Here is a 21915-nt window from a genome sequence, read left to right on the forward strand (position 1 = left end):
GTTCTGCTGCTGACATCTTTAGATATTGTCAGAAATCCAACTATCACTCTCTGAAATTTTTTGGTATCTTGAAGTAAGCTGTCCCATTAAAAAGTAAGTGGAAAGACTGAAATCTTTAAAAAATAATTTTTGATAACTTAAAAACCTTTTTTTTCCCCAATGAATCATTAATTGTTTATATTAGGCTTTGTGACCAAAATAAAACATCTACACAGAGTAAGACAAGTTTTTAGCAAGAATGATTTGCTACTCTGCAGAAAAGCAGACCATTCTAAATAAAGTTAGTTCTGAAGTAATAGATAGATGAATTGCATCTAATCAAAGAAACTTTATAAAATGCACACACTATTTACTTCAATTCACAAAAGAGAAGGAAATTTACAAAATGAATCTTTATTAAATGAAAGAAAAATCTGTTTGGTGGGTCAAATATGAAATAGAATATACAAAAACTTTACATCAGATCTCTCAGCCAAAGAAATAAAATCCTATCTAAGATAAACTAGCACTCATTCCTTTTATGAAGAAAACAAATGCGTGAATAAGTTCCTTATGGCAGTACAGGATGGCAGAGCACATACACTGTGCTAAAATTCCAGGTTACACAGAAGCAAAGTTTAAAATCTAAACAATAGTCTTCTAAAGAGCCCAAATATTTCAGAAAGTAACTTAAAAATAGGAAATTTGATCATTATGTATTCTTTCAGAAGCAAGTGACATGGATGTCAAGTGCAGAGTTCATGAAGCCTGCATGTCACATTTTCAGTTTCTATACAAATATAAATTGTTTTGCATTTTAAAATCTCTTTTATATTTTTGATAGCTTTAGCTGTGAAAAAGCATGACTAGGTCATCAGATTCTAACTACATCATTCCTCTTTTCTTGTCTGTTCCCCTGAAATTCTTTACCCCAAATCATGTGCTGTGGTATTTGAAGAAAAAAAATAATAATCCTGCAATGTATCAATAAATCACAAACCCTCCTACTACTATATATTCTGTAAAATTCAACACTTCTTTGGCATTGCACACTAATTCCCCTTTTCCCCTTTTAACACTTTTGCTATTTAAAAAAGTATACTTTGACTGTAGTAAAACGCCTTAAAAACACCTATTTCTGATTGTGTAAAATAATGTGTCGCCTTTTTGTGTTGATTTACAAAATATACATACTGGCTTTGAGGGAAGGGAAAAAAAAAAACAAAAAACAAAAACCGAGTGCTATCATATGGGGCTCATTTGAAGTCTGTGATCTGTTATAAGAAATAAAACATAATTACAAATCCTCCTCCCTTCCAGACGTCACATGAAGTCATTCAACTCGGCTTCAAGTGCAGCTGCCATTTCATCTGCCTCTGAGCTGCTTCCCTCCTCATCTTCATTACTGGACTCTTTACTAGATTCACTGGCAGCATCATCCTCATTCAGCTTCCGCTTGTGGCCTCTGTAAATACATTTAAGAAGGATAAGTGAGACTACAGGTGTGCACTAGTATTGCATCACAAAACCTGTACTTTTAAATGTAAAATTACTAAAAAAAAAAAAAAAAAAAATCTGTGAATCAAGAAGGAAAAATATTGTACTAGTCCTAATAATACTCCAAAATCTGTGATTTTTAAACAGTGAAATATTTTCCTTCCTCTTTGCTGATCACAAACCATCTAGCAGATGATCTTTCCTGAAGAATTTCTGTGCTTGAAAGCCTTGTCATTTTTTTAACATAACTATTGTTTGTTTGTTTGTTTATTTATTTATATATATATATATATATATATATATATATATCTATTTATTTATTTTTATTATGACTTTTTATTTACAAGATATATGCATGGGTAATTTTACAGCATTGACAATTGCCAAGCCTTTTGTTCCAATTTTTCCCTTCCTTCTCTCTACTCTCTCCCCCAGATGGCAGGTTGACCAATACATGTTACATATGTTAAAATAAATTAAATACAATATATGTATACATGTCCAGTTATTTTGCTGTACAAAAAGAATCGGCTTTTAAATAGTATACAATTAGCCTGTGAAGGAAATAAAAAATGCAGCCTTGTCATTCTTCAGGCAACTTAGGGATAAAGCTTTCTTTCCTTTTTTGTTTCTTTTTTTTCTCTTCCAATTTAAAAAATATTTTAATTTAAAGTTTTGTGTTCCAAATGCTATCATTCCTTCTTCCCCACTCTCTCTGAGAGAATAAGCAATCAGATATAAGTTATACATGTGCAATTATGTAAAAAATTTCTATATTAGTCATTTTGTACAGGAAGACTTGAATAAAAAATATATATATATTATACACACATACTTATATATGAAAATAAACATTTTATATGTATATATATTATGTATATATAGAGAGAATAAATTACTGAGAATAGCTGTCATTCAAAGTTCTTTATTGTAATTTCTTTATTGAAAAATAATATGGTTACTATATACAATATTCTCTTGTTTCTGTTCACTTCATTCAGCATCAGTTCTTGTAAGTCTTTCCAGGTTTTTTTGAAATCATCTTGCTTGTCATTTTTTATAGCACAATAATATTCCATTACAACCACATACTACAGCTTATTTAGCTATTCCCCAAATGATGGGCATGTCTCTGAATTCCAATTATATGATGCAAAATGAATTTAGACTTAAGAAAATAATACTAAAACAGCTACAAATGTTTGACTAAAACAACCCCCAAACAATAAAAATGGAATATTTCAACATTACAAAGAACAAGCTTGGTTCTAAACAGGGATATGAGAAAGCATCTTCTTTCTTTCTCCTTTATAGAGGTGGGGGACCCACTGGTATAGAATACTCTACCTATTAGTATATACATTTGGAAATATATTTTTATAGTTCTGATTGGTTTTGCTGAGCTTTTTCTTCAACTCCATTTCTAGAAAAAAATTGTTACAAAGGGTTGGTTCTCTGAAAGGTAGAGGAGGAAAATTCAAGGAGAAATACAAGCAATATAAAAAAAAACAAAGTTAACAAAAATCTATTAAAATTTTCAAAAAGTAACCAAAAACCCCCTTCAAAGACCTTTTTTTTTTTTTTTGGGGGGGGGGAGTCAAACAGACCCAGTGCCTATTAACTATACTTAACATTATTTCCTATCTCTTGTGCTTGGCCAAGGAACTGATATGCCCACAAAACATACTCTCCTCATCTCTGACAGATAGCATTTCAAGCTTCCTCCAAGCACAGCTTAAGGGGCCACCTTCTATACAATGTCTTATCTGATTCTTTCCCTTAACCTGCACACACCTACTTGCTTGTGATAATGTGCTCTCTCTTGAAAGTTCTCTATATTGCATTGTTGGTAGAATTGTGAACACATCCAGCCATTCTGGAGAGCAATTTGGAACTATGCTCAAAAAGTTATCAAACTGTGCATATTCTTTGACCCAGCATTGTTGCAACTGTGTTTGTATCCCAAAGAGATCTTTAAGGAGGGAAAGGGATCTGTATGTGCAAGAATGTTTGTGGCAGCCTTCTTTGTAGTGGCCAGAAACTGGAAACTGAGTGGATGCCCATCAATTGGAGATTGGCTGAATAAATTGTGGTATATGAATATTATGGAATATTATTGTTCTGTAAGAAATGACCCACAGGATGATTTCAGAAAGGCCTGGAGAGACTTACATGAACTGATGCTGAGTGAAATGAGCAGGACCAGGAGATCGTTGTATACTTCAACAATAATACTATATGATGATCAATTCTGATGGATGTAGCCATTTTCAACAATGAGATGAACCAAATCAGTTCCAATAGAGCAGTAATGAACTGAACCAGCTACACCCAGAAAAAGAACTCTAGGAAATGATTATGAATCACTACATAGAATTCCCAATCCCTCTATTTTTATCCGCCTGCATTTTGGATTTCCTTCACAGGCTAATTGTACACTATTTCAAAGTCAGATTCTTTTTGTACAGCAAAACAACTGTTTGGACATGTATACATATATTGTATTTAATTTGTACTCTAACATATTTAACATGTATTAGTCAACCTGCCATCTGGGGGGAGGGAAAGGAGAGGAAAAATTAGATCAAAAGGTTTGGCAATTGTCAATGTTGTAAAATTACCCATGTATATATCGGGTAAATAAAAACTATTTAAGTATATATATATGAAATTTCTCTGTATTGACTTGGCAATATTTTGTACTGACTTATCAAATGAGCATATGGTTTCATTCTAGTAGAATGCTAACTCCAAAAAGGCAGGAATTTTGATTTTTGTATCCCTATTACCTAGTAGATTGGAAAGGTAGAAAGGGATCAGGTGGCAAGAGTTTTAAAAGTGAAACAGGATTTTATATTTGATCCTGGACATGTATATGATTGATGTGATTATTAGCTGGGATAGAAGAATAATTGCTTTGATGGAACCTGAATTTAATCAGTAGGTTAGTCCACCTCTTTTTGTATCTTTTAATGTTGAGTCTGGATTAGAGCTGCTGAAACAGTATATGATGCACTCTCATTTTTTGAATTTTTTCAAATCTGGCATTTACCTTGACTTGTTCTAACCAGCTATAATTGGAATGCTCATAGTTTCTTTTGAAATGAACATTTTACACAGATATATACAAAGACACTCGTTTACTTGTTAGTCAAGAAATTGTCCATTTTTGGTTTTTGGAGATTTGCATGGTGCTAAATCATCTCCATGTTAATTGTTCTTGGGAATAAGATAACATTCAAGTATACAGCTTGTGAGTGATCATTGGATTTTTTTTATTATTTATTTTCCAACATGATTTTCACTATGCTACTCTTTGCAAACTTTTGCATTAAAGTCATAAGGTAAGAAAGAATTTCTACACATTGTTCCAGGACCTTGCTTTGAGAGCAAGTCATTGAAATTTCCTGGGCCTTAGTTTCTTTATCTATAAAATGGTGAGGCTAGATAGGTTTCTGAGAGCCTGTTCAGTTCCAAATCTATGACCCTATGATTTTACTGTTTGGTTCCCTCCTCCCTCCCTCCCCCACCCCAGGATTTCTTTAGCTTCGTTGCAAAGAATGTTGATGTTTGAGTTCTAATTATCTTGATAATAGCAAGTCTCAATTGCTTACATGAACAGTGAAAGTATAGAAGGTTAAGTTAATCAGGTATCCCATGAAATAAAATTTCCTGTTGTTTTTGGACACAAAGCTTAACACTAAATTTTTTATTCACATGTGAGTTGTTTTTCCATTTGAGCTACTACTTCTTATGTATTCTGTTTATGTTTATATTGAGAATATCACTATGGATATAGCTCAATTCCTTCAGCAATATGTCAACTAACTGAATAACATTAGTTAATGTATAAGAGTAAAGTACAACATTTTCAGTACCAGTTTATCCACAAATGTGAGAAATAATTCTAGTCTAAAAATAAGGTCATTTAAAAGTGATGGTTTTTACTATTTTTCTGTTTTATAGTAAAAATAGGTCAAAATAGGGTTTAAAAATAGGTTGTTCCATTTTCCACCATAGGTTTTTTCATTTCTTTTCCTTCCCTTCTCTCTCCTCCTCTTCCCCTGCCCCCTACTAAGCTTTTACCTTTTGGCAATGATTTTTGTTCACCGATAAGGCAATTATATCATAATTTATTACAGAGAGAATCCAGAATATTTTGTGACCAAGTTTTATATATACACATATCATTTGAGCAAAACAAGAAACTTGATCTAGAGGGACAGGATCTGTGAACTTACTTAAACTATTTTGATAACTACTTTTCAATATTGTTAGTGTCTTTTGTAATTCTACATATTTTATATATTTTAAAATGCTACTGTGAGAAGAGCTTTGCCAGGTTTGCTAGAGGGTCTACGATACAAAAAAGGTAAAGAAGTTATTAATACTAGAACAAATGAGATTATTCATTTTCCTACCAAATATTTCTAAAAATGGCAGTACTGAATAATAATGATGATAAAAAAACAATTTCCTATTTAAAACTTTTTTCCCCCTATAAGGAAGAACAATTCTGGTTAAATGTTTTTATTCCTAATCACTTGTTCACAAAATGTTTTTATTCCTAATCACTTGTTCACAAACATATTCTTGTATGTAGATTAGGAAGACAATGTGGTATAGCGTAAAGAACACTGGGTTTAGAGTCAGAATAACTGAATTTGAATACCGTTTTTTTGATGTCCTTATGTCTAGGTACTATGTTGCTTTGGGTAAACCACTTCGCCACACATTTCATTTCAGCTTTTTCACTATAAAATGAAAGAGCCAAGTTATAAGATGATCTGTAACACCTCTGATCTTGTGAGGAAGACCATGTTTACCAGAGTCACCAGAGTTGCACTTGAAATTCACATCTGCTAGAGAACAGTTTGGCAGAAATAAAACATAGACCAACATCTTACATTGTATATTGTTGCAGATATTCAGTCATGTCTGACTCTCTGTGGCTCTTCTAGCCTCTTTCTCTTTGTCTCCTTTTCCCAACATTAGTCTTTGGAAAAGAGAGTCCTGCCTTCTCACTATGTGATCAAAGTATTTAAATTTCAGCTTCAGTATTTGACCTTCAGTGAATAGCCTGCATCAGTCTTCCTGTATCTACTTTTGATTCATTGATTATACGAAAGCTTTTTGTCTGTGTGGATCATGACAAAATATGGCAAGTTTTCAAAGAGATAAGAATACCAGATCATCTTGTCTTCTGAGGAACTTGTATGCAAGCTAAGAAGCAACACTTAGATCTGAACATGGAACTATTGACTGATTTAAGATTGGAAAGGAGTAGGATGTGATGTATATTGTTGTTTCATTTATATGCAGAGTACATCATGTGAAATGCAAAACAAAAGCTGATAGCTTTTAAGATTGCTGAAAGAAACATCAACAATCTCAGATAGGCAGATACCACTATGATGGCAGAAAGTGAAGAAGAATTAAGAAGTTTCTTGATGAAAGAAGAGAGAATAAAAGCTAGCTTAAAACTTAACATCAAAAAAATTAAGATGCTGGCAACTGGTCCCATAATTTCTTGGCAAACAGAGGGAGAAAAAAAATGGAAGCAGTGTCAGATTTTCTATTCCTGGGTTTAAAGATCACTGCTCATGCCAACTGCAGTCATGAAATTAAAATATGTTTGTTGCGTGGAAGGAAAGCTATGATAAATCTGGATAGCATACTAAAAAGCAGAGACATCACCTGGCTGATAAATGTTCATATAGTCAAAGTAATAGTTTTTCCAGAAGCAATATATAGCAGTGAGACTTAACACTATAAGGAAAGCTGAGAACTGCAGAATCAATGCTTTTGAATTGTTGTACTAGAAAAGACTTTTGAAAGTTCCATGGACAGTAAGGAAGTCAAATGAATAAATACTTAAAGAAATTACTTCAAACTATTCACAATGTATACCAAAATAAACCCAAAATGGATACATAACATAAGACTAATAAGATGACAACATGAGCAAATTAGAGGAGAAAGGATGAAATTACTGTTCAAATTTATGAAAGTTTATGACTAAACAAATAATAGAGGATCCCAGATGATAAACCAGAACAATTTTGATTATATGAAATTTAAAAGTTTTTGTACAAAAAAGTCGAATGCAGTTAAAATTAAAAGGAAAACAGGCTATAAAGGGGAGAAGTTTTCATAGAAAGTTTCTCTGATAAAGGTCTCAAGAGTAAGAGCTATCCTCAATCATTAATTCAAAGGATATGAGCAGTCAATTTTCAAAGGAAAAATTCAAGATATAAACATAAGAAAAATGCTTTCAATAGCTAATAATTATAGAAATGTATGTTAAAACAACTCTGAGGTTCTATCATACCTATCAGACTGGCAAAGATGACAAAAAAGGAAAATGACAAATGTTAGAGGGATTGTGGATGCTATGAATTGGTTTAGACATTCTAGAAAGCAAGCCTTCAAAGTTATCAAATAGTATATATAAGCAAGCCAAAGGAGAAGGAACTGTTCTCAAAGAACAACACTGTTGCACAGAAATGGCATTTGCAGGAGAACAGATGCTAGTGGGGAATAGCATAACGATGTAATCTTCACTGTTCCTAGTTCCACAAACAGGTTGGTGGCTTGGACATGCAGCTAGATCTGAACTCTGATTCAAGACTTCTAAGTCAATAATGATTCAATTAGAGCAGACAAAAATGGCTATTCTGAAAACACTGCCTTGTCACCTGTGAAGAAAGGCAGTAAAGCCAGCTTAGATCAGTGAAATCAGATTGTTCTTTGAATTGCTGAATAAGGAGTGAGAGGCAAGGACCGGAGAAACTTAACTGTAATGGTGCCAAAGCCAACAAGCATGAGGGGCAGGGGCATGGCCCTGTCAATTAAGTTTTAGCATACATACATTCTGGGGTCTGGTTTCACTGGCTCACAAGTACCCTTTGACTGATTACAAGGCCCATACTCTAAAGGGATCAAAAAGAGAAAAAGAACCTATGTGTACAAAATATTTATAGCACCTTTCTTTTTGTTAAACAAATAGCTAAAATCTAGAAACTAAAGTGATACCCTACTATTAAAAAAATGGCTAAATATAACATGGTATATAAACCTCAGGGGATATCACTATAAGAAATGAGAAAATAGGTAGTTTCAAGGGAAACTGGGAAGACTTCTATGATCTCATACATAATAAAGGCAAACAGAACTTGGGGACAGATTTATGTAATGACATTACAGAGGAAAACCAAATTTTACAAACTTCAAATCTCTGATCACTAAAATGGTAAACCATGAGTCCAGAGGTCTGATGATGAATCACAATATCTACTTCCTGACAGAAAAATTATGTACTTAATTAAAATGCACAGTAAGACAAATATTTTTAGAAATGGCTAACATAAGAATGTTCATCTGGGTTAACCATATGTTATGAAATTTTGTTTTTCATTTGAAAATTATTCTTTGAGGAAAGATAATAAATGCTCCTAAAAATGAAGAAATAAATAAATAAATGAATGGAAATCTAATGCTGTGATTTAGTACTTATGTGATCTTGGGCAAGTTACTGACTTTTTTCATCTGACAAAAAAAAAAAAGTTGAACTAGATAAATTGTAAGTTTTTTTAAAAAAAAGTGTGAGCTATTTGAAAATGACAATAATAAACTAAATTCTATTTTCACACATTCTATAAAAGGCCTGTTTTTCTCTTAAATGATTCAGTAGAATTTATAATTTTATTTTTAAAATTAATATACTTTTCAGCAGTACAGTGGATAAAGCACCTACCCTGTCAAATAGACCTGAGTTCAAATTTGGCCTCAGATCTTTCACACTCACTTGTTGAATGACCCTGGGCAAGTCACTTAACTTTGATTGCCTTGCAATACATCAACCCCTCCCAAATCCCTTAAAAACCCCAAACAAATATACTTACAATTATTGTTACTACTTATTGTCTTAGAAGAAATTATACTTTATATAGTAAAATGTTAATAATAGAATTCACTGTCATAGGATCAATGTATCATAATACTGGTCAAATTATGTTCCCAATTATCTTTTTCACTGAAATAAGGAAAAAGCATTATTCTTGACCTTGATATCAAAATTATAATGAATACTTAATGTTGGTAAATCATTTTAAACAACATACTATTTTATTTATATTTATATTATTTTGAATAACAAAATGGTTTTTAATACTCCAGCTAATACTCCTCATAGTGTTAGTGAAATATTTATTTTCTAGGATCTTTTTTGATTATATCTTTAGAAACTTTAAAAAAAAAAAAGTGCTTGCCAGCTTTCATGATGACATTTCAATATTGAGCATTCCAAGTATGTTTTACTAAATTATCATTCTACATCATCATCCTAACAGCTAATGTTTATAATAATATAAATATAAATAAAATAGTATATTGTTTAAAATGATTTACCAACATTAAGTATTCATTATAATTTTGATATCAAGGTCAAGAATAATGCTTTTTCCTTATTTCAGTGAAAAAGATGTTTTTAAGATTTGTAGAGTATTATACCAATATTACCTTGTTTTATTCTCACTACAACCCTGTAAATAAGTGCTATTATGAGGAAACTCAGGCAGACTTATCCAGGGTGATATAGCTATTAAATATCTGCTAAAAGATTTTAATTCAATTCATCCAGGCATTCTTTTTGGCAAGCAAAGGTATATGAGAAATTACCTTTAAGGACAAACCCAAAGGGGTGTGTGCAGGGCAGAATGAGTGTCAGTCTGGGGATTGGTAAGGACAGCAATAAATTCTCAAGTATATCCTTTTTAACTTCATGTTGATGTCCTAGATATTGAGAATTTGGGAGATTTGTTAATATTCCTAAAGAGAGACATCAAATTCACAGTCTTCCTAAGAAATTAGGTAATTTACAAAAACAATGAAATACAATACTGACAAGTATAAGCGAGTACTATAGGAATCAAAATTCAACTGTACAAGCATATGGGAGACAGAAGAATTAGACAGACATAAAAGTAAAGCAAAAAGGTCAATAGTTTTTATTAACCAAAAACTGATACGAATCATCAATGAAATAATATTTTAAAAAGTTACAAAATGACAAATCAGCTCGCTTTAGTAAAAACGTATATATGTAGGCTTTGAATGCATCCTGAATTAGTCAGATCCTATAACACCACTTAATCCAGGTCTGCTGATGACTTTTAAGATGATTATGAGGGAACCAGAAGGAGAGTAAGGGAAAAAAGAACAAACCAGCAAAAAAAAAGTATAAGTTCTATGAGCGGACTTATAAAGGGATTAGAGTTATTTACCTTACAAGAAAGGGATAACTCAATAGTGCTTTAAATCATATAAATTTAATTAAAATCAGAGATACTGATTAATTGCTTCCTCTATAAATGACCAAGAAGAAACAGGTTTAAACCAAAGTGGGAAGGAAATAAAAAATATCTTGTGTAAAAATGATAAAACAATATCTAAAGGGAATTATGAAATTCCCATCTCTAGAGATCTTTGATACTGAACAGATACAAAAAACACTGCACTGTAATCCGCAATCTTACTTAAATCTTTATAATTTGATAGCTTATTCTTGCACATTCTTCACCTGTCATCTTGTGGTGATCCATATAGATGCCAAGCACACTTGAAGGATTTAATGGCTCACACACCTTCTGAGGATCAATTTTTTTTTGGGGGGGCCAAATGTAACCAAATTCTTCCCCCCCCCATAGGTCAAACCAAATTAAATCATTAATAAGCCTTTCGCTCACCCACATGACACATAAGCATTGCCCTACCCTATCACATTCTTTTGGCTCTGGAAATGATCAGTCCCCCTGTGTTGTTTATAGAATCTTTCATATGCAACAACAGTGTCTCCCTCCCCTTGTAATTTGGCAGAAAATAGTCCCAATTAGATATTTTTCAATATCACATTAACATCTATGTCTAACTCTGCTCATTCACTTAGTCAAGAATGATAGTTGCTTCTCATGTTATGGAAACGAGAGTATGTTGTTATCTTCAAATTAATAACTTAATTTGGGTACCTGCTTTTTCTCTTAGTAATATCCCTTTGGGAAGGGATTGGTCTTTGGGATGCCATGGTATCTGGCACATTATTCTGCATGTGGTACTCAAATATTTGTCTAAATGAATTGTATGCTCAAGGTCAGATTCATTATTAACTCCTTCTAGCATACAGTACCTATGATAGGAATCACTTTATTTCAACACATTGGAAAATTAATAGTCTGATTAAGGTCTTTATCACTTGCTTGATATTGACCTGAATAATTTAAATGTCTCTAGAGATCTTTGCCATGTCTTTGGAATGCATTACTTATGATTTAAAAGCTGCAAGCCATTCACCCTTATGTCATCCATCCAGCCCAAGGTCAATGACAACTCAATGCTGCTATTTCTCTGTAAGTTGACATTTTCTATAAAATCCTTTCTTGAATCCCTAAATATTCGCCAAGTGCTTGCTATGCCTACCACTGTGCAATATTGTAACAACTTGTAACTGTTAAATGCAAACAGTACTGCCAGACATAAAAGAGAGCATTTGCCCTGATGTTGAGCTACTCTGAAACATTTTGGTATTAGAAAACCATATATTAACATTATCTATGTTCTAAGTTATTAAGAGATCCTTACATATAATTTAATGCCCTCCGTTTCTATTTGAGTTTGATATCACTGGTTTAGATGGTTTTCTGAAATCTCCTCTAGTCCCAGTAGCCCCAATTCTAAGTATGAGATTAGCTGATTTAATATGGGAAAAAAAAAAAAGACCCACTTGATTTGAGTTTCATTACAAATGAAATTCATTATTATTTTAGTCACTGTATGACCTTGAGCAATACTTTTTTTAAAAATTTATTTTGGGAGGCTGCAGGGTCTCAAGTTTTAAAATGGAATATTCATTGTTTACTTTATAGAAATACTAAGAAAAACAATGAAGTCATGTGTTAGAAAGCTGTCAGCTTTTTGGAAGAAAAATCTCATTAATTAGGTAAACAATTATTGTTTGGCTAAAAACTAGAAAGACAACAGCCCAAACGCAGGTCTTTTTATGTTATCTGACTTAATAGAATTAAACAAAAAGCCAACAGGTGTATTTCTCCACTGCCAAGATAAAATATCTTTCATTTGTGTTTAATATTAGTGTAATGGAAAGAAATTAATTTATAGCACCTTTAACAACCCACCCAAATATTGAAAGGGAAAAACATTTGCTTGTGTTTTCAGATTTTTAATGACTACATTCACAAAATACCTATAGATCAGAAGATGATAATTTTAAAAATCCTGAGTCAATGTTGTCATAAGCAGTGTTACATGGCAGGGATCCCTATACTACTGAGTAGAATTATATGAAGTGGGAAAAAACAAAAACAAAAACAAACTAATTCCCCAAGAAGGAGGACAGAATCAATGTGCTTTTATTATTTAAGGTCCTCTCTTTGAAAGAGACCCCTAGAAAATAAATGGAAAGCTTTAGAAATAACTTTGTTTAGAAATCTATTAGATAAGATTTTGAGATCTATGATTAGATCCTAAAATTACTGAGTTCATGGTAGGACTGGGTTTAGAACCTAGGTTTTTCTCTACTTCATATTACCTGGACTAATCTCAGCTTTGCTCCTAATTAGTTATACAACTTTTGACAAACAATCTCTGTGGATCTGTTTTTTCATCCATAACATGGGGAGGACTGGCTTAGATGATCTCTTAAAATTCTGTGATATCTACCCAAAGCAAAATTGGAAAAGAAAATCTGCTGAAAATTTTTTCTCCTGGGCTTGTATCCTAGATAGATCATAAAGGAGGGAAAGGGGCCCATGTTATGGGCCAGAACTCTGTACTTGAAACAAGAATTCTTATAAGGTGTTAAGTCAGTGGAATTGATAATACAATGGCTATCTAGTTTAGCATGGTGATTAATAATTCTCTAGTTCAGTATGACTGATTTCTTCTTACAATAAATAATGGCTCCCTAGTGATAATGATTGGTTTATACTCAGTATACTACATATAAACTGACACAAACTCAGCCAGAGTCAGTTTTGGGGAAGGCAGGGGCTCAGAGACAGACTCAGAAGGGGACTGGAACAGACTGGGGGAAGACAGAGACTCAAAGCTGGAACACAAGCTTTCAGACTGAGACAGATTTCAAATCAGAGATTGTCATGGTGGTCCTCCTGCCTCTCCCACAGAAACCAAGACACATTCCGGAGAACCTCAAGAAAGCTAGCTGAACCCTAGGCAAGGAGACAAGACTTTGAAGACAATAAAGAATTTGGACTTTAACAACTGATTATTCTCGTGGTGATTACTCTGTTGAAACAGAGACATTCAGAACACTACACACCCACATGGGCAAAATGTTTGTGGCAGCCGTTTTTATGGTGGCAAGAAACTGGAAACTGAGTGGATGCCCATCAATTAGAGAATGGCTCAACAAGTTGTGGTATATGAATGTAATGGAATATTATTTTTCTGTAAGAAACAATCAGCAGGATGATTTCAGAGAGGCCTGGAGAGACCATATGAACTGATGCTAAGTGAAATGAACAAAACCAAGTCATCATATACAGCAACAGCAAAATTAAACCATGATCATTTCTGATGGACGTGACTCTCGTCAACAAGATAATTCAAGCCAGTTCCAATGGCCTTGTGATGAAGAGAGTCATCTGCACCCAGAGAGAGGACAGTAGGAACTAAATGTGGACCAAAACATAGTATTTTCACTGTTTTTGTTTCCTTGCATTTTGTTCTCTCATTTTTTTTCTCTTTTTGATCTGATTTTTCTTGTGAAGCATGATATTTGAAGAAATAGTACAGAGGAAATGCACATATTTAATATATATTGGATCACCTGCCAACTTGGGGGGAGATAGGAAGGAAGGGAAAAAAATTAGAACATAGAGTTTTGTAGGGATGAAGGTTGAAAATTCCATGTAAAACTGAGTGAATGCCCATCAATTGGAGAATGGGTGAATAAATTGTGATATATGAATATTATGGAATATTATTGTTCTGTAAGAAATGACCAGCAGGATGATTTCAGAAAGGCCTCGAGAGACTTACATGAACATCTAGATGCCGAGTGAAATGAGCAGGACCAGGAGATCATTAAATACTTCAACAACAATACTATATGATGATCAACTCTGATGGATATGGCCCTCTTCAACAATGAAATGAACCAAATCAGCTCCAATAGAGCAGTAATGAATTGAACAAGCTACACCCAGCAAAAGAACTCTGGGAGATGACTATGAACCACTACATAGAATTCCCAATCCTTTTATTTTTGTCCGCCTGCATTTTGGATTTCCTTCACAGACTAATTATACACTATTTTAAAGCTTGATTCTTTTTGTATGGCAAAATAACAGTTTGGACATGTATACATATATTGTATTTAACACTTTAACATATTTAACAATGTATTGGTCAACCTGCCATCTGGTGGGGGGGAAGGAGGGGAAAAATAGGAACAAAAGGTTTTGCAATTGTCAATGCTGAAAAATTACCCGTGCATATATCTTGTAAATGAAAAGCTATAATAAAAAAATTTAAAAATCAGAATTAAAAAAATTATCCATGTATACATTTTGAAAATAAAAAGCTATAATTTAAATAAAGAAAATCTGCTGAAGAAAAGGTATGTACATACTTATATGTATTTATAGATAAATCTGTATATACACACATATATAGCATTTCTTATATTTGAGATGTATAATTAAATTTAATTATAAGGCAGAATGGATAGTGATTTGTAGTTCAAAAATCAGTTTTGAAATACTGACAGTTATGAGCTCTGAAATCTTAACCAAATCATTTAACCCAAGAGGCGACCGAAGTAGACTGACTGCTGGACTTGGAGTCAAGAAAAATTATTAACTACATGACAATGAGCAAGTCACATATTTTAAGTTTCAGTTTCTTTGGCATAAGTAGAATTAGTAATAGCATCTCACAGGGTTGTCCATGAAGAACAGAAGCAATAATTATATATGTGTGCATATATTCTCCCCCCAACTCATTTAACTATGTAAATATTATTATTTTTCTGGGTGTGGGAGGTGTCTCAGTTTCTCCATCTGGAAACTGAAGAGGTTGGACTCAATGTCTAAAATTCCTTCCACCTCTGGATTGATGATTCTATGGATATTACTTATTAATTTATTTTTGGTGAGACAATTGGGGGTAAGTGACTTGCCCGGGGTCACACAGCCAGTAAGTAAAAAGCATTTGAGGCTGGATTTGAACTCAGGTACTCCTGATTTCAGGATCAGTGCTCTCTCTTTGGATCCCATGAATTTAGCAAGTACTTATTATGGGCAAAGCCCAAATACCAGATATTGGAGATAAAGACAAATGACATAAGTTTTGCTCTCAAAGACCTTCTAGTTTAATAGGGAGGAAAGAGAGAAATAAGCAGATGCATAAGAGTCAATGATCAAAAGGAATCAAGAAGTAGAAAAGAGAGTGGCACAAATGGAATCAACAGAATCATATGAGACTGGACAGTGTCATCATTTGTACTTTATGTATAAAGAAGATGCCTAGATTAAAATTCCATCTTATGCCATCTTTAAAGAGGCAAAAGTGTCACTGAAAGTCACCCAAGTCTAATCATATTTCATAGATAAGGGGAAATAAGACTTGCCCAAAGTAATAAAATGCCAAATAGAAGAAATAGACTCCAAATGTGAAGCCTTTTCCCATAATTTGAGAGTATCTATCTCAGACAACATTTCCATTAACATGCCAAGATGGTTATTTTCCCAACTTCAATTTAAGAATACTTATTAAACATTTACTATTTGCAAGTCACTGGAGATATAAAGGCAAAACTGAAAGCAATCCCTAACTTTGAGAAGCTAATTAACATGAATGTATGTAAATGAGTACAATACTAAGAGAATTGAGAGTTGGAAGAATTAATATTAAAGCCTTGAATGAAAACAAAGGTTTATAAAGGTTAGAGAATGCATTCTAGGCAAAAAGGAATGGCCTATACAAATGAAAAGAATATGAAATAGTGTTGATTTTGGGAGGGAGGGAGAAATAGTTGTATACTATGTAATGTTCACTGAAGACAGATGGCAAATGTGATATAAAGCTGGCTAGCTATATTATCAGAAGCCTTAAGTTCTAAGCTGAGTTTGTATTTTATCCTGTAAGAAAAGGAGTACTAGTAGTGGACAGCTGAGACAATACAGATTTGGATACTTAGAAGCTGTGTGACCTTGGGTAAATGACCTAAGTTCTGGTTGTCTCAGTTTCCTTAATTGTAAAACAGGGATAAAAAAGGATAAAGAAGAGGTTATTGGGGGGATCAAATAAGAATATTTATAAGACACAGCTAGCACAGTTAAAAGGCTTATTCCTTTTTCCCTTCTTCCACCTTAAAAAAATTCCCAGATGTTGATAAATCAAATGTAGAACATATTTAAAAACGATAAGTGTCATTTATGTATGCTATTTCATGCATGCACAATTGCCATGAAATAATTATATGAATTATGCAATGTGTCAGATTAATTTTAATTTTATGGTAACACTCAAATGATCATATACCTTGGATAACTACTCACAAATTTTTTTTTCTCTTTTTTAAATAGGGAATTCAGGGGTAGTTAGTTTGTACAGTGGATAGAGCACCAGACCTGTATTCAGGAGAACCTGAGTTCAGGTCTCAAAACACTTCACACTTGCTAGCTGTGTGACCCTGGGCAAGTCACTTAATCCCAATTGCCTCAGCAAAAATAATAATAAAAAAATAAAATAAAAAGAGGGAACTCTAACCTTTATCCCCATTATTGGAGAACTCTGGATTGATCCTAAGGGCCCCCAAAGGACCTTTTCCAACTATACTCTTAGAGTGACCTGAGCCTGAGTTCTCAGTAAGGCCTGATGGATTGGTCAGTGACATTTGTTCTTTAACTGGAACAACAATGATCAAAGAACACCACAGTGAGTAGAGATCAAAAAATTCAAGGAGAAAATACAAAGGGTCATTTTTCTAGTCCAGCTAAGCATGAAGAACACAGAAGGAGGACTAGCTGGTGGCTCTTGCTAAATCTGATGTGAATGGATAACATTTAATATAAATATTAACACTCCTCTCCCCGCCTTTCACCTCTTTATTAAAAGGAGTGAGATATGTTGAATCATCAGTTCTCCAGATTGGAGGCTGGTAGGCATGACCTATATTTGATGAAGCTGAACTTGAGTCTATGTGACCACTGCTTCCTTCTCTGGATGGCTTAGCAATCTGCTAGTTCTTTGTGCTGATACATAGTTTGCATGGGTCCAGTAGATCTGGACAGAGTAAAGATTAGCAGGTTGTTCTCTTACTATCTTCCAAACTTAGTTTGGGCATCAACTCCCTATTATTCATTTCTGTCCTACTTGTTTCTGATCTAAAAGCTCATTTTCCTAAAAATGAAAGCAAAATACAAGTTGAATTCTTAGGTCTTCTTTTCATCATAATACTCATTCAATCCAAAGTAAAGCATCAATTTCCTCTATTTCCCCATCTAGCTAAAGTCTTAACACTCATTTTTCCCTGCAATTTTTTGGTAGTTAGCATTGTTAGCTTCTACTCATTCTGACCTCTAACATTTCTTAACTATTCTCAGAAGACTATTGATGAACTATGTTGTTACCTTCCCTTGCTTCCATGTTCTATAAATGCATTTCAAAAACATGTCAGTTAATAACCTCCACATACAGCATCAATCTTGTTGGAAAAGCATCTTTGATTCTTCAGAATTTTATTCTTAATTTCCAATGCACTGGCTTGCTCTACAGAGTATAAAGTCATGGAAGTCTATCCATCCTTTATTTGAAATTTGTTTTACCTAAGTCTAGGTGCATGTCATACTAGTCTTTCCTCTGTTCTTACATCTCAAATTCTAAGATGGATTAGACACTCCAGCCCTCCCCCTAAGGTTCCCAGCACTTCTACTTTAGCATACAGTTTTTCCTTGGTCAGAACTGAGTTTAGAACAACAGTTTCCACTGTTAGTTCCTCCTCTTATACAAAGATAAAAGTATCATTAAGGCAAGTCAAGAAATAACTAGTTGTTTTTCTTTTGATATAGAACTCCAGAAAAGATCCAGATAATCAAAGATATCTATCACTACAGTATCAGGCTTCTGCACCAGGTTTATGATCTTCAGACTCTTCTTCTATTGATTTTGTCCAGGTGTCAATAGTATATAATCTGATGACAATATCATTTCTGTGTATACTTCTACTGATATTTACTCAAACATCCCTGTCCTTATTTTCTTCCCAGATTCCTAGATTTCTTCATAAGTATACTTTTTCTATTAGGTATAAATTTGTTTCCATTTTTGAGCCTGACTACTCATCCATTGTGATCCTATACCTTTTAAGAACCATGTTCTAATCAGAGATAACTAATTCAGCAAACTTCAGAAATACCTAAAAGAGGTAAAATCTGTCTATTTGAACACAAAGTTCTAAAAAGAAAAAAAGGAAAAATTTAACTAGAAAAAAGAATGCTCTAAATCACTAACAAATGAAATGCAAACCAAAACAACTCTAAAGCTGCAGTGCACACATGGCAAATGGGTGAAAATGACAGAAGATGGGAATATAGTAATAATGGAAAGAAATACAAATCAATACACACTGTTGCTGAAGGTGTGAATTGGACCATTCTGGTAAGCAATTTGAAATTATGCTAAGAAAATGACAAAAACATCTTTATTTTTTATTGATAAATTCAACCACTAGTCAAATGAGGCAAATTATTTTATCTGAAAAAGGTTCTATATGCAGCAAAATATTTATGGCAGTATGTTCTTTAGTAGCAGAAAAGTAACCAAACAGATATTCACTGAGCAGAGGAAATCAAATACATGTTCACTGATGAGGAAATGGCTCAATAGGTCAGAAAGCATGGGGTAATAATATTATGTATAAAACTATGAATATCATGAATAAAAAAAAATGATGAATTCAACAATAAAAAAGGACATGTGAATTGATGAAAACTGAAGCACATCCAGGAAAAGAACACATACGATAACTATAAAATGTAAATAGTAAGTTCTTAAAGAACAGAACAAAAACTGAATGTTGTGAAATTATAATGATTAAATTGGTTCCACAGTGATATAACCAACAATTGAATCCAATGACAGTTATAGCTTCAATTTCTTGGAATCATCAATATTACCCACACATAAAGTGCTAGGTGGCTATTTCTATCCTGTTGAAAATAACATTTGGAGCTTAAAATATCAATAGTTTGTGAGTGGAAATTATTGCGTATTGTGAGTGTATATTAATTCATATAGTTTCATGTTATGATGGAAAAAAATTGTCTTAGCTGGCAGTTATCCTCCTACATAGAGATTAAAATAATACAGTATAATTACTATATTTGTATACATATTCTCAGGGTTTAACAAATTAAGCTTTGGCTAACTATAATCTCATTTTTAGCTAATATTAAGTAAACTGTGAATCCTATATAAATAACAGAAAAGCCACCAGAAAGAAAAAAGGAAATAAATAAGGAAATCATTTGAAAATCTTATGATATTATTTCTGGATCAACTTTAAGAAAAACAATTCCGAATGTCTAGTTTCAAACTATGAAATAATTTAATTTTTTCTTTCAAACTTAAAAATAAGCACTAAAAATATCTTACCATGGCATTTGTTATATATGGAACATGACATTTTTACCAAGGATGAGAAATTAATAAGCACAAAAGAATTAAAAACCTTGACTAAAAAAAGAGCTTTTTTTTATTTTTAGAATTTATGCCATAGTCTTTTTTTCTTTCCCATAAGAAGTTTCACATAATGTTAATGCCTATTAACATCAGAGTAGTTTCAGAAAAAAAAAAAAAATCAGAATAACTGTGATGATGGAAATTTAGCTAAATAATACTCTAAAATTATTTGCCTAAATGATTTTATGTTGACTACAACATGTGAAATATAATTTGTCTTTAACCCAGATATATCTTTGGGTCACGATTTGAGAATATTTTATAGAAAATTAGGAAGTGGCAAACTTTTGTTTTGTTTTGTTTTTTTAAATATAAAATTCAAGTTATATGGTCAGTTAGAAGTGAAGGTACAATCAGATCTTAGGCCTCCTGAATAGGAAGTCTGGTTTTAATGTCTAAGTGAATTATCTTCTTTTTGACGTCAACTTCATGAAGTGATAACTATGCATCAATTATGTAAGATCATTTTTAACTAGGAAGAGAGGAAAAATAACAAGATCTACCAGTAACCTTCATTGGGTAAATAAATTCTATGAATCATAATTTGAAGCATGCTACATTAGATTATATTGTCCTGCAGACCATACAAGAAATGAGTTCTCTTACTACTGAATTTTCAAAAAATTAGTTCTGACATGGTCTTTTTTCCTAAGTAAATTCTTAGCTCTCAGAGAAAACTCAAGTCCAATATGTATAATAACAGTGTTAAAAGGTAAGTCATTCTGCTAAAATGTATTCACTTAAAACATATTTAACAATTCTATGATGATAATGAACTCTGAATATAAATTACTTTTAAGGTTAGGTATTGAATACCATAATTTCTAGGCAAAATGAAACCAAGAGCTATTACTAAAATTTTCCCAAAGGGATAGTGGGGGAAAAATACCCCATATATTCAAAATACAATTTAGCTGATAATATTTTATGACTAACTACTTATTTTAATTCTGTAATTTTTTTTTTTTTAAATTCTACAAGTCACTGGCCGAGTTTAAGCCAAAACGTGACATGAGGAAGTCAAGACTAAAGTTGCCCTTTGTAGCTCTGACACATCCAAAATACTTGAAAGTGATTATGGTGTGTGAGAAAGAAAGGAAAAGGAAAAGAGAAACCAAAAATATGTCTCTCTGTGGTAACTACCATTTATGTATGAACTTGGGTCTATTATGTGACAGTATAATTGGCTGCTGTCAAATATTGACAATTCTCTGAAATGAACAAACAATTTTCTAAAATTCAAATGGCATTAATAAAATCTCATGGCTAGATTGCTACTTTTGAACTTTATTGCCACAAAGAATATGTTGCAACTTTTTTTTTTTTTATTAGAAACAATTTCATTAAACCATGAAAATAGGAATATATATAACATGATGCTGGTAATAATAAATGGTGAATACCTACACCATTCTTCTTCTTCTTTTTAATGATAGCCTTTTCACAAAGACTATTCATAATCTTCAAACATTTTACAATCTACCTTTCTCCTCCAAAATGAATATACTACGAGATAAGACAAACTTTTTAAAATAAAAGACTAGCTTTCTTCTACTATGCAACAGCAGTTGGGGTTACAGCACTGGCTACTGTGAAGGTACAGTCACCTAAAAGTCATTTTATTTTATGGATCATTTAAAATTATTATGTACCTGTGCT

General features: G+C 32.7%; 1 protein-coding gene across 3 annotated transcripts in view; it reads right to left on the bottom strand.

Annotated features, from left to right (window-relative positions):
* Positions 1-377: 377 nt before the first annotated feature.
* CTDP1 (CTD phosphatase subunit 1) overlaps positions 378-21915 on the bottom strand; it is a 141253-nt gene continuing 119715 nt past the window's right edge. For all 3 annotated transcript variants that reach the window (XM_074273432.1, XM_074273424.1, XM_074273448.1), the window contains exon 13: positions 378-1444. In XM_074273432.1, the coding sequence (XP_074129533.1) occupies positions 1303-1444 (142 nt within the window). In that variant the 3' untranslated portion in view covers positions 378-1302. The remainder of the gene's footprint in view (positions 1445-21915) is intronic.

The sequence above is a fragment of the Sminthopsis crassicaudata genome, chromosome 1 (genome assembly GCF_048593235.1).
Source record: "Sminthopsis crassicaudata isolate SCR6 chromosome 1, ASM4859323v1, whole genome shotgun sequence".
Classification (NCBI taxonomy): Eukaryota; Metazoa; Chordata; class Mammalia; order Dasyuromorphia; family Dasyuridae; genus Sminthopsis; species Sminthopsis crassicaudata.